General features: G+C 45.1%; 1 protein-coding gene across 5 annotated transcripts in view; it reads left to right on the top strand.

Moving 5' to 3' along the window:
* The window catches only part of FAM13A (family with sequence similarity 13 member A), a 134,855-nt gene that overhangs the window by 84,651 nt on the left and 36,972 nt on the right, over positions 1-13,232 (top strand). For all 5 annotated transcript variants that reach the window (XM_035113462.2, XM_035113461.2, XM_035113460.2 and 2 more), the window contains 3 exons: positions 2,092-2,133; positions 11,189-11,245; positions 12,032-12,211. In XM_035113462.2, the coding sequence (XP_034969353.2) occupies positions 2,092-2,133; positions 11,189-11,245; positions 12,032-12,211 (279 nt within the window). The remainder of the gene's footprint in view (positions 1-2,091; positions 2,134-11,188; positions 11,246-12,031; positions 12,212-13,232) is intronic.

Raw genomic sequence — 13,232 nt, 5'->3', positions numbered from 1 at the left:
CGCCTCTGCCCACCAGCCCTGCTTCTAGAGTAGGGCAGCTGCCCTAACTTGCCGCATGGTGGGTACGCCCTTGCATGTGGCCACCATGACTAAGCCGCTTCTGGCGAACCAGAGCAGCACATGGAAACGCCGCTTACCTTCCCGCTGTAGCGGTTCCTGTTTATCTACTTGCATTTTGACGTGCTTTCGAACTGCTAGGTTGGCAGGAGCTGGGACCGAGCAACAGGAGCTCACCCCGTTGCAGGGATTCGAACCGCCAACCTTCTGATCGGCAAGCCCTAGGCTCAGTGGTTTAGCCCACAGCGCCACCCGCGTCCCTACTTTAGTAGTTCAAATTGCTCTGGAAGTTGTTTTTCTGCAGGGTTCTTCTATCTGAGGTCAAAGCAGAATGCCATTAAATATAGTTCAGCAACCAAAACAGCTTGATTATATTTTAAGTACCCAAATATTTGGCAAGGGTGACGTGGCCTTTCAATTTCTGAACAGGCACATGTGACCTTCCCCGGGCAAGTCCCTTTGCAAACATTTGCCCTGGTGATGGGTCTCTGACCCTCCTGCTCTCCAAAGGCCCTTGTAGATTGGCTGGATTAATTCATCGTCAATGTTTAACTGCTCCAAAGGCACAGAACTTAAGAAGAGTGTTTTGTTTTTTCTTGTTTAGGGCAGGAGGGAGGGAGTCATTGTCGATTGGGTTGTAGCAATGGGGAACTGAACATCATATAGAGGCAAAACAGCTAAGGGCTTGAGACAAGGAGTCTGTCGTTGACCTGGGTTCACTAAGAGAAACCAGTAGAGGGATATTGATGGTGCAAGGTGTACTAGATTGTGTGTGTGTGCGCGCATGCCTATTGGCTCTTCCACAGTGTTTGTTTCTGACAGGCCCACCAGAAGAAAAGTTGTTGAACCTCACTTAAGTAACAGATGTGTAATGGTTTAAAACCAAAGGGCAAAAGGCAATCGTTGTTGCATTCCCATTATCTAGCACAATGCTTTTGGGAAATGATGAAAAGGTGTGAGAGAGAGGGTTGAAGAGAAATCTCTTCTCCCTACTCCCCACCCCGTATCCATTTAATGTGTGGGTGTTTGTTTTCACAAATGTCGTTTTTAATTGGAGATTATCAAAGCTGGCTTTATCTTTCTGTAAATTAGCGTTGGTGAACCCATTTCTTGGCCTTCAAACTCTGGGTTGTCAAAGAGTCCAAGATATTGTCAAGGCTCCTATGCAACTTGGGACGGGGATACCTAAAAGATTTACCCACCTCTTATACTGTATAACCAGTTGATCACTATGCTCTGCAGGAGATGCACTCTTGCAGATAACCATTTCACCACCACGAGGTCCATTCTGTATGGTGCAGGAGTCAGGCCCTTAGTGCGGCAACACCTACACGTTGAAACTCCCTTCCATTACATAACAGAGAAACACTGTCTCTGTTGTCATATGGAAGTTGCTCCAGCACCATGTTCATTTTGGTTTCCTTCTCCCGCATCTTTTCCATCTTTGCAATATCATTTTTTAGGTGTGGTCTTGGAGAGACAGTATGCCAAGTGTGGTCGCACCTCGTTAGAAGCTGACTTTGCCACTTGTATGCATTTAATTTGAAACCAGCGTTTTACATTGGTTTTTCTCTCCCTCCGTTCCCTCCCCCCAATTTTCTTTAGTAAGAGAAATTGTAACCTCCTTTAGAAGCCAATTGTTCATTTGTGGAACCACAGAAAGCCCCTGGTCTTCTCCGCCACCTCCCAGTCCTGGTTATGCTTATAGCGGATCATTGCATCGTTGCTATAGAAATAGCCCTTGAAGTCTTGCACAGCTGCTCAGGCTCTTGAAAGCTCAGCAATTTTATCTAGTTCTGCCTTGGTGAGCACTAGCAAAATGACTTGGGGTTTTGTAACCTTGAAGAATGTAATTTAACACTCCCCCCCTCCCCTGCAAGCCTCTGTCTCTGGCAGTGCAGCAAAACATGCCTATCAACACAGCTTTTTTTCCAGCCCCTGCTACTCAGATCTCAGTGGTTCAGTATGAATTAGCTTGCAAATGAAGGGCAGAAACTTTCATGCTAATGACAAACATGTTGTCTTCTTTTTCAGCTCTCAAGAAGATGAAAGGCCCATGTCACCCTTCTACCTAAGGTATTTACGTACTTCCATTTGCTTGTCTCCACTATGTTTCAGCTTTGTAAGAAACTGCTGCGGATGGAGACAGTTATTAGCATTTTCTGCAGTATTTTTACAGTGTGCTTGAATGGACATGTCCTTCCTTAGCCAACAAAATGAACCAGCAACAAAGCCCTTTTTCACACAACACATAATTAATCGTGGAAATCGCGGCCACAAAGAAGTGCCGCAGGCTGCATTTATTCAGTGAAAACATGGAAGGAAAAGTGGTTTCAAACATATTGACCCCACCCACTGAAAGCAGCATGGTTGGACAGACGCATAAACATTGCTGTAGCAGAAACTGGGGCCCAGTCAGGCTGGTAGGCCAGAAGGCTGGGAGACCAACACTAGGGGGAGCCAGAGCCAATAACAAAGAGTCTCTATGACTTTTCCTGATTTCTACACATTGGTTCTCAATCTCAGAATGCCAGAGATTTATTGCTTACTGTATTTAAGCCAGGAGATGTTTAGGGTTTTTTCTTCTTCTTCCTTTAAATATTATAGTGGATATAGTTTGGGAAGGGCTGTGGCAAAGTGATAGGGCATCTGCTTTGCACAAGATCACCGGCATCTCCAAGTAGGAGAGACCCCCTGTCCAAAACTTTGGAAAACCTCTTGCAGTCATTGTAGACAATAATGCATTCCTGGTTTGACTTGGTTTCCCACGTTTCTGTGATTATATAAGGAGATGCCTGTGCAAATGCTTCATATCACACATAGGAACAAATGGCATTCTGGAGGTCTTCGCGTTTTGAAAATTGTTTTCCAGGCTTGCTTTTATCATTTCCGGAATATTTGAAAACAGGAAAAGCATCTAGGGCATGATCTCCTGATGGGACTACTGTTCTCAGTGAGCAGGCCTTGGAAGCGCACTGGTGGTGTGCCCCATTTAAATCAGCATCTTGTTAATTAAAGCAAAGCAATAATCTAGCTTTGCAACATAATTCCCTGTTGCACAGCTTGTTTCTTTTTGTTACTTCGCTTAGCATCATAATGCACCCCTGATTATGTTTGGCAGCTTGCTTCTTTGAAAAGAAAGAAAGAAAGAAAGAAAGAATGGCTGCTCAGTGTCGCACACCAGAAATGTGTGGTTTGCCAAGAGGAGTTAATTTGGCAAGGAAGATGGCCACAAGCTGGCCAATGCGGGTGCTTCATCACTTGAGAGCTCTTGTGGCAAGAGGCAGCTCTTGCTGCTTCAACGACTCCTGCCATTTATCTTCCCTGCCTTGCTGCAGAAACCAAAGGGGGAGGGGGGGGGAATTGCCCTGCGATTCCATGCCAGAAGCTGCTTTGCAAGACATCTCTTTTCTTTTCCCACCCTGCCGTTTTGCTGACTTCCCGCCCTGTCGCGCTCGCCTTGATGTAGACATATTTATGCGATAGAACAACTGAGCAATTAATGTAAACACATGGAGGATGTGGGCTGCAGCTTTTATACAGTACACAGAGTACATTGGTCGAGAGGAGAGACGGTTATGTAACATGTTGGGTGGGTGCAAACAAGAGCTGTCCATATTCCAAGGACTGCACGGTGCTTGGCTCTTGCCAGCTGGCAGGAACGTTATGTATATGCCTTTTTTTATTCTTCTTATCATCAGCGCTGCAAATGTTGCAGAGTTTCTGATGAGCGTAGCGGCTTGTGTTCCTTAGCGATCTCCTCTCTCCCCCAATCTCTCCCATTTCAGTCAAGGGACGTAACCTAAAGAGCACAGCAGAACGATTAAACAAACATCTGTAACATTAGAATCTTAATTGTCTGAAATTCCTTTTAGACTTGGTGCACTCTTAAATCCCCCTCCATGTGGGTGCAGCCCTTTGTAGATCCAAGTGCAGACATCTGCTTAACCTTGAGCCAGTTTCTGCAGCCCTATCTGTAAAAGTAGACAAATAACTAGAGGCTTGCAGCCAAAGATTTGGCCTGTTATTTGCCCTGCACATCTTCTCCCTACCTGTTCTGTGTCTCTCTTCTTTCCCCTGTGACTCCTCTTCCTTGCCTTGTCCGCTGCATTGTTCCAGCCCTCCTTTCCTAGATTCCCTTGTCTCTTGTTTCCCTTAGCACAGCCTCCACCAATCTGGTGCCCTCCAGATGTTTTGGACTCTCAGCCAGCCAATCACTGCTGGAGTTCATCACCACCATGACCACTGCTTAGTGCACTGTAATATAGTGGTTTTTTTAAAACAAAATAAAACAATATGCCATTTTTCACTTTTGTGGTGGTGCTAAATTGACACAAGAATCTTGCATGCCAAAAATACTGTTTATATGACTAAAAGCAAATAGCCCTTGGGACCGTGATTGCCTTCCCTCCATTGTTTTATTAAGAGCAACAAAAACTATTTTATATTATCAAACATGTAATGCAATTCCATTCAAATCAACAGGAATATTGTCATCTGTTTTAGGAGGTGTCAGTTGTAGCTTACTGTAATAGGTTAAAAGCCAAGAGGATCATTGTTTGGTTTTCTAAATATTTGTACACAAAAACTTTCTGCGCCTTGTCTTTTGCTTGGTAACCCTGGGTTTATATTAGCACTGAGATTCTTAGATAAGCAGGGCGTACTTCAGAAAACTTAAAACAACAGGTGGTGAATGTCAGCGATTTTTGATGCTGCTCTGCCCAGTTGCAAAATGGCCGCAGTGAGACTTCTGGCGTGGCGGCCATTTTTGAACTGGGCAAAGCAGCATTAAAAAGTCACTTCTGAGCATGCTCCGCCCAGTTCCAAAATGGCGGCAGCGCTACTTCCAGTCTGCTATTTCCGGCCTGGTCCCTTATTTCTCTGACAGCAACTTGGCAGGTATGATATTAGGAAACCAAAGGCCCCCCTCCTTTTTTAAAAAAGTGGGGGATTGTTAAGGACTGAAGGGGCAGGATGCTTAACCTGCCTCCTCACAACACTGTTAGTCTAAGCCAGGGGTCCCCAAACTACGGCCCCCGGGCCGGATGCGGCCCAATCGGCCTTCCAATCCGGCCCGCGACGACCCCCGCCGCCCGCTGCCGCCGCCCGCTCTCACGGCGCGCGGCGATCTGAAAAATCGGCAAAAAATCGCCGAAAATCGCTTGTGCGCATGCGTACGGGCCTCTCCCGACCCGGAAGAGGTCATTTCTGGTGCACTTCCGGGTCGGGGGAGGCCCATACGCATGCGCACAAGCGATTTTCGCCGATTTTTTTCCGCCCGTGTGCGTGTGCGCATGCGCACGGGCGCGCACTCCCCCGCCCTCCGGCCCGCTGCGCGCGCACTCCCCTGCAGTCCGGCCCACCGCGCGGTCGGCGCGGCGGGCACCGGCCCGCCGCTCGGTAAGTCTGGGGACCCCTGGTCTAAGCATTTTCCTCTGTGTAGTTCTATGGGGCAGAAGCAGCCATTTTGGAGAACAGTAAGGAGCTGACAAATGGAGAAGGGTTAAAAATCAGGGGTTAACTGCCACTCCTTTGGGCATAAAGGTGGAATGTAAATTTAATAAATGAAACTATCCACCCACCCTTGGCTGCCCCTTAACTCGGAAATGTTCTGTTTTCGATGTCAGCTAATTTAATTTTATTTGGGTTTGTTTGTTTGTTTTTTTAAAAAAGGTTAATTTGAACTTGCACCCAGATCTCAGCAGGGCTTACTACCAATAAGCTCAGGCTGTGTCTGTGTTTTGGGGAGTTAGGTTAAGGTTAGGGTTAGACATTGCTTTTTTACTTTTGCAGAGTGGCGTAGTGGTTGGAGTCTTGGGTTCGAATCTCCGCCTGGCCATGAAGCTCACTCAGTGACCTTGGGCCCAGTCACTGCCTCTCAGCCTCATGTGCCACACAGGGTTGTTGGGATTAAGTGAGGAGGAAGAGAACCATGTGTGCTCACTTTAAGCTCCTTGGAGGAAAAAAGGTGGTATATAAATGCAGCAGATAAATGAGAATGATTTCACGCTGGCTGAGTTTGACAGGCATGATTTTGTGCCTGAGAAACACCATGCCTTGGGTGGAGAGAGCATAGACTTGCCAAAGTGAATAATACAGGAGAGGCCCCTGTGGCTAGGCTCAGCGAAAACCTTTGCACGCCCTCCCGGAGCACAGCTAGGCTTTCAGCTGCAGGTGTCGCTGCTCACAAATCCCCAGTGGTGATTTGATTAGAGGAAAGGGGGAGGAAAGTGCAAGAGTAAATAATTGCTTTCTGCCTGGACTAGCTTCCTTGATAAGAAAAGCAGCCACCTTGCAAGCACTCCAGGGCACATGATGACAGGCGTGTGAAAATGCTGCAGGAAAGCTAGACTTCAGCCTTGCCTGGTCCCCCTTTTAAAAGCCGATTGATCTGTAGGCACTTTCCTCTGTGCTGTAAAAAGAAAAGGCTCACCTTCTCATTTCCGTGCATCGAAGCTGCTGCTGCTGCTGCTAAAAGACACAAGGTCAGGCCAAGCTTGCTGTGGTTCCTGGTCAGTTGGTATCTCTGCAGATACATATGGCCAACAAGAGTACCATACAGATGTTGTCATCGTGTTGCGGCTCCCTGATGACTCTTTGTGTGTCTCTTCCACACGGGGCTGGAAGAGTGGCAACACGAGAACGGGGCCTTTTCTGCAGCGGCTTCCCATTTGTGGAATGCTCTCCCCAGCAAGGCTCACCTGGCACCTTTATTATATATCTTTAGGTGCCAGGCCTTTGGCTGATTTAATACTCTACAGCCTTTTAAATGTGGGAGGGGGGCGTTATTGTTTTGTTGCTTCTGTTTTGATTATCTCTCTTGTGCTTTTATTGTGTGTTTTTATCTTGAGATATTTTGATGAAGGGTGGTATATAAATCTAACAAATAAATAAATAAAAATTTAGTGGCAAACCTGGGTTTTCCTCTGGGAGAAGTGTGTCCTTGTACACCTGGCCCTGTAGACTGGAACCACAAATAAATAAAAGAATCCTAAGGACTTGCGCCTTAACTCATTTTTAGGCCTTGCTTTGGCAAGACCTGGAGGTCTGTCCTAAGTTGAAGCCCTGATGTTCTTCTTCTTAGAATCATAGAATTGTAAGAGAGATGGGTCATTTAGACCAATCCCCTGCAATGCCGGACTCTCTTGCCCAACATGGGGCTCGAACCCACCACCCTGAGATTTAAGATTCTCACACTGTACCAAATGAGCTATCCCAGCAGTTCTTCTTCATTACATTTGCACCCCACTTTTCCTTCAAGGGGATCAAGGTGACTTAGATAGTTCTCATCCCTTTCTGATCTTTACAACAACCCTGCGAGGTAGGTTGGGCTGAGAGCATGTGACTGGCTCAGGGTCACCCAGCAAGCTTTGCATTAGAAGAATGCCGCCCATCTCTCCTTTGGCTGATGAATAGGCTGCTTCTTTCTAGACTAACCCAACGCGTTCTGGGTAGCGGTGAGGGGTTCTCACATTACTAGAAAGTACTAGCAGGAATGCTTAGCGGTAAGTCAGAAGAAGCACACCGGGGACAAACTGTTTGAGAAGCAGGACCCTTGAAGCGTTTTTCTTGTTCAGCAAGCGTCCATTAGGGTGGCGTGCTGAGCCTTGCATTTTGCAGCATATCTGCCTCCCTCAGCGACACCATGTCATTCTTGTTTGCACACATGCGGGACAGCCAGCTGGGCGAACTAATTCTCTTGCCGATAAGAGGATCAAGCCAAACGAAATGTTTTAAGCTCATAACAACTTGGTTTATGAATACTGCAGTCAGGCTCTGAACCTCAGTAACATGTCACATGGCCCCTCTTATCTGCAAAGCTGAGTCAGCGGGATTGTGGGGGGGGAGGAGGAGGAGAAGGAGAGAGGACTCCTGCAGGTCTCAGACCTGACCTTGCCTCCCAGTTCAGAGAGCTGCTCCGAAGACAAAGCCCTGCATCAGGGTGTGTCTCGCTTCCTGGGAAGACAAAACTTTGACGATGCTAGGTAGCCCCACGGAGAGGTCATTGCAGTAGTCCAAGCGGGAGATAGCTAGAGTATGCACCACTCTGGCGAGAAAAGTCTGTGGGCAGGTAGGATCTCAGCCTGCGTACCAGATGGAGCTGGTAGACAGCTGCCCCGGACACAGAATTGACCTGCACCTCCATGGACAGCTGTGAGTCCAAAGTGACTCCCAGGCTGTGCACCTGGTCCTTCAGGGACACAGGTGCCCCATTCAGTATTGTCCTGTGTGGCATCACTTACGCCTAGAGAAATCATATGCATTGTTGGTATCTGGTAATGTGGCTGCTTTCAGGCCAGTGACACGAGGCAGAAAATTTTCCCAGTCTCTTATTTTTCCACAGAAAACGTCCAATGTTGTAAGTCCATTAGGAACAATGAACGGATGCCAATTGCAAATAAGTACAGTGGTCCCTCGACTTACAAACTTAATCCGTTCCGAATGCACATTCGTAGGTCGAAAAGTTCGGAAGTCGAAACACGGTTTCCCATAGGGAAAAAAATATTCGGAAAAATCCGTAAGCCGAAAAAACCGCATGTAAAAATCCGTAAGTCAAAAAAACCGCATTTAAAGCCGCCAACGGTTTCCGTTTGGATGTAGAAAAATTCATAAGCATGCGGCCATTTGTCCCGTTCGTAAGTCGAAACCTACGGATGTTGAGTAATTCATAAGTCAAGGGACCACTGTATTAGGTAGGCTATGCAGTTTCACAGTTTTTAGCTTCATTTAGTGATGTCTATTAATATAAACTTGCTAATTTAGACCCCCCTCTAGGGCACAGTTGCCCATGCTGTGATAACCTCACAGTCGGATTACTGCAGTGTGCTCCATGCAAGGCGACCCTTGGCCAGAGGCTGCAGTTGATGCAGAACCCAGCAGCTAGGTTGTGGGGACAAACTTGTGGAGACAAACTACTGGCAGCACATAGCACCCTGCTTGTGGGATTTGTGACAGCTGCTCTTCTACTGCTGGGCCAAGTTCAGGGTGTTGGCGCTAATACAGCTCAGGACCAGGTTACCTGAGAGACTGCCTTATCCAGGAGATCACTGAAGTCTGCAGGAGAGTTTCGCCTGCAAGCCCCAGAGATCTCAGAAGCCAGGTCTGCAGTAACTCACAGTAGGGATTTTACTGTGGGGTGGAGTAGCATTCCTGTCTAGGTAGAGCATGTGCATAATTTTTTGCAATGTGTGTCTACCAGTTACAGTTTTAGTCTTGTTTTAAATGTTTTTGTTTTGTTTTTGTGCTTTTAAGCATTTTTAATAATGTATGCAAATGCCTTTGTCTCAAGGCATTTACACACATTATTAAAAATGTGCTGTTGTTTAGGAGGCAGTGAATTAATGGTGGTGGTGGTAGCAGTAGTAGTAGTAGTAATAATAATAATAATAATGCTTCAGACAATTTCCCAGTGCAGACTGAAGTTTCTCCCAATACAATTCACCCTAAGCAAATAGGGTGTATAGGAAAACTTACCAGAAAACACACCAGTGCTCCTGCCACATTGGCACATGATAAGAAGCAGTGCAAGGAGACTGAATCTACGTTAGGAACGAAAGAGTTGCCATTCACTAGTTCAGCCTTCATTGGCAGAAAGGCATTTCTGTGAAACTTGCAAGGCAAGCGTAATGGCAGCAGTTCTCTCCTGCTGTTTACCCCTAGTATCTGGTATACTGCTTCCATACATGGAGGGTCTCTCGGCTGCTTGAAGCTGCATTGATCACACATGCGCAGGTGCCTTCTGTGCAAAGCAGGGAGGACGTTCCTGTAAACAAGTGGGTATGTGTTTCATCCCAATTAGTTTGCCGATGGATCTCCCCATTATGCATTACACAATACAGTCGTACCTTGGTTCTCGAACGGAATCCGTTCCAGAAGTCCGTTCGACTTCCGAAAACATTTGAAAACCAAGGCGCTTCCTGCATTCAATAGGAAGCCACGTCGGACATTCGGGTTCCAAAGAACGTTCGCAAACCGGAAAACTCACTTCCGGGTTTGTGGCATTTGGGAGCCAAAATGTTCGAGAACTAAGCTGTTCAAAAACCAAGAAAAACACGCAGCAAATGCATCTGCCATCGCAAATTAAATGCATGTTCTTTTTTAAAAGCCAGTCTGCTTCTTTTTGTGCTGATCATTTTTGAGAGGTGCGTATTGTGTTATAAGCTGTGTGTAAAATTTGTGAGAAATTCTGAAATTTGTTTGCATGTTGTTTCTAACCTACTCTTGTCATGGCAGATTGGTCAGAAACAGTAGCTGAATCATTGCTCCTTAGGAGTTTGCGGTCTGAAGAGTTTACCATATTTGCATTTACATGTTCCATCATTTGATTAATGAAATTCCAAGTGGTAACTTGCACTTGTGAGTTGTCACCACATGTATATGATGTCTCTAGTAATACATAGGATTAATGAATTGATAGCTAAAATTGGGGGGTGGGAATTAAGTATCTAAGATGACACATCTTTTTGAAGTCAAAAGAACCAGAACAAAGATGAAATGGTTTTGTAGCAAACAGGATTACTTTTGTCAAAAGAACTTTCTTCTCCCAAATATACTGTGTGGCCTTGAGACGCTCTGAATTTTAAAGAACTGATTTTGTTTTGTTTTATCAGTTTTATATTATTGTTCAGGTTATTCATATGATGCTTTTTTTAAAAAAAAAAGAATAACGTTCTTGGGGGGGGGAAGTACTTTAAATAAAAAATGTAAGTTCAAATGTACAGCTGACAATAACAGACAATTCTCGCCTTATTTCTAGCAGAGTGTGTGGCTGCTCATAAGGATAGTCTTCTAAAACTGGAAGGATCTGGCAAATAAGCATACACTTCTCTTTCTTCATGTGATAATAAGGCATCTCTGCAAATAATTTGCCAAATGTTCCTAGTCCACAGTTTGTTGAAGGAAAATTACGATGCCTTTCACTGAAGTCAGTTCATCTGACATCAAGTGAACAGAAATCAAGTTATATGCATGCATGCATGAAACTGGCCCAAGGTGTGTTTATATTTTGGGAGGCCTTTTTAATTCATTAAACAGATCATTCATAATTCAAGCAAAGCTCTGGGGTTCTCTAAGCAGCTTTTCTTAATGTTCTTTGAGACTTACATATAACTGTTGAATTCCTTTCATGCAGTGCTCACGTGTCACAAGTCAGCAGCAGCAGCAGCAGCAGCCTCCCTCCTACTGGAGAGTAAGTGTCTGCTTTTATGTCTTCTTTAGTTTTGAATTGTTCTTGTTATATATATATGTGTGTGTGTGTGTGTGTGTGTGCATTTTGTTGACTCTGTATAAAATTTGCTAGATCAAAGCAAGGCTGTTGTCCTGTAGATATGGCTATTGCTTTAGTTGACATCCCTGCATTTTGGAGGGGGTTGGACTAGATGATCATCAGGGTCCCTTCCAACGCTACGATTCTGTGATTCTATATAGTAATGTCATTTGAGACACTTTGATTAAAACATTTTTGTGTGGGTCTTCCTGTGCTTTGGAAGAGTTTTGTACAAGGTTGGGCAGTGTGGTCTACTGATGGACCACTAATAAATTTATGGTGGACTACCTAGTGCCTGCTGGGTTGCAAGGCTTCTGATAAAGAATTCTAGACCAAATATAATGTATTCCTATCCCTCAGTTTAGGGTAAAATCAATCCAGAAGGATGCTGCTTGTGTTCTTGAGCAAGGCTGCATTCTTAGGATCACTTGAAGCAATGTATATATGCCTTAGCTGTTACAGAAATCTTGAATATGCACCCTTACTTGTACATAGTGTTTGCAGTGTTTACTGCTTCAACGAAATTTGCTGCCTCATATGCCTTCAGGTTATGCCCTGGAATGCAGTAGCAGATTTTTCTTCTTCTAAGTTCTGCTAGAAGAGGTTCTTCTTGATAAATCTACATGTGAGATTTTACCCTCATTTTTGTGGCTCCATCATTCTTAACATTGCTTTGCTTTCTTGAATATTTGTTTGTTGGTTTTACAGATACTTAGAAAAGACAATCCGGTCAGCAGTCGAGCAACATCTTTTTGACGTTCATGGATCCGGCGGTCAAAGCTCTGAAGAATCCGAGTCGGGAACATCATCCACATCCTCAAACGTGTCTGCCCGGCAGCGGCGGAGGCATCATAAAGAACAGGATGAAGCCCGAAGGAACAGAGATATGTACGATGGCAATTTCTGCCTCTCTATGTGTTCAGCCTGAAATCTGTAGTGTGTACTAGTACACAGTATTGGTTTAGATGGGCCAGCGAACTGCCTTGATATAGAGCAGCTTCAAAGAGCATTAAAAGTGATGTTTTGCCTGGTTGCTGTCACAGTGCACAGCTGATGGAAACATTTGCCCTCCCTCCTCGCTTTACGTTTTTGGGAGAAACGTAGCATCAATTTCCGCAAGTAAAAAATTAATGGAAAACCACCACCACCAAAATGTTTCCTTTATTAAAGGTGAACCAAGAATGTAAGCCCTCTTGCAAAACAGGGGCATTTCCCAATCCCAAGAGTGACTTAATGATTCTCCCTGTACTAGTAGCCATGCTGAGAGGCTTCTGAAGTAAGTAGGTCAGAGATGGGCTAGTGTACAGGCGTACGTGTTTAGCAGCATATAGCACTGCAGTTGGGTGTCATCGCGCCCCCCCCCCCAACCTCTTTGCAGCCTTCCTATTGAATTGCAGATCTGCCTTTCTGTATGTCTTCTAGCCTCTCGAGTCCTTTCATTTGCATACACACCAACCGACTATAAACCTATGGAGACCTTAGCTGAGCGGCATCTGAAAATTGATCCATTTATAGCATGGCTTTAAAAATAAAAATAAAAACAAATTTTTAAAAATCAATTGTGGTGAACTGTAAAAACCCAGAATTTCCACAGAGTTTATTCTTTTGGTTTTGTGAACTCTTTGCAAGATTGACCACAGACCTTAAGCAGAACGTGAGAAGTGGCGCCACGTTGAGATGTTCAGGTTTAGAATGTCGGGTAGTAAGCAAGAAGCCCTGTACAAATTGGGCTTGATGGATTCCCAGATAAACTTTTATCCTTTCTGTTCAGCAACAACATACCAACCTAGTTCGCATGACACCATAAGCCAAGACCATGTGAATAGGCAGGCTCCCAGAGAGAGAGAGAGAGAGAGAGAGAGAGAGATGGATAGATGGATAGATGGATAGATGGATAGATAGATAGAAC

The sequence above is a fragment of the Zootoca vivipara genome, chromosome 9, assembly GCF_963506605.1.
Source record: "Zootoca vivipara chromosome 9, rZooViv1.1, whole genome shotgun sequence".
NCBI lineage: Eukaryota > Metazoa > Chordata > Lepidosauria > Squamata > Lacertidae > Zootoca > Zootoca vivipara.
The sequence above is the reverse complement of the archived record's forward strand: the minus strand, read 5'-3'. Positions and strand labels throughout refer to the sequence as shown.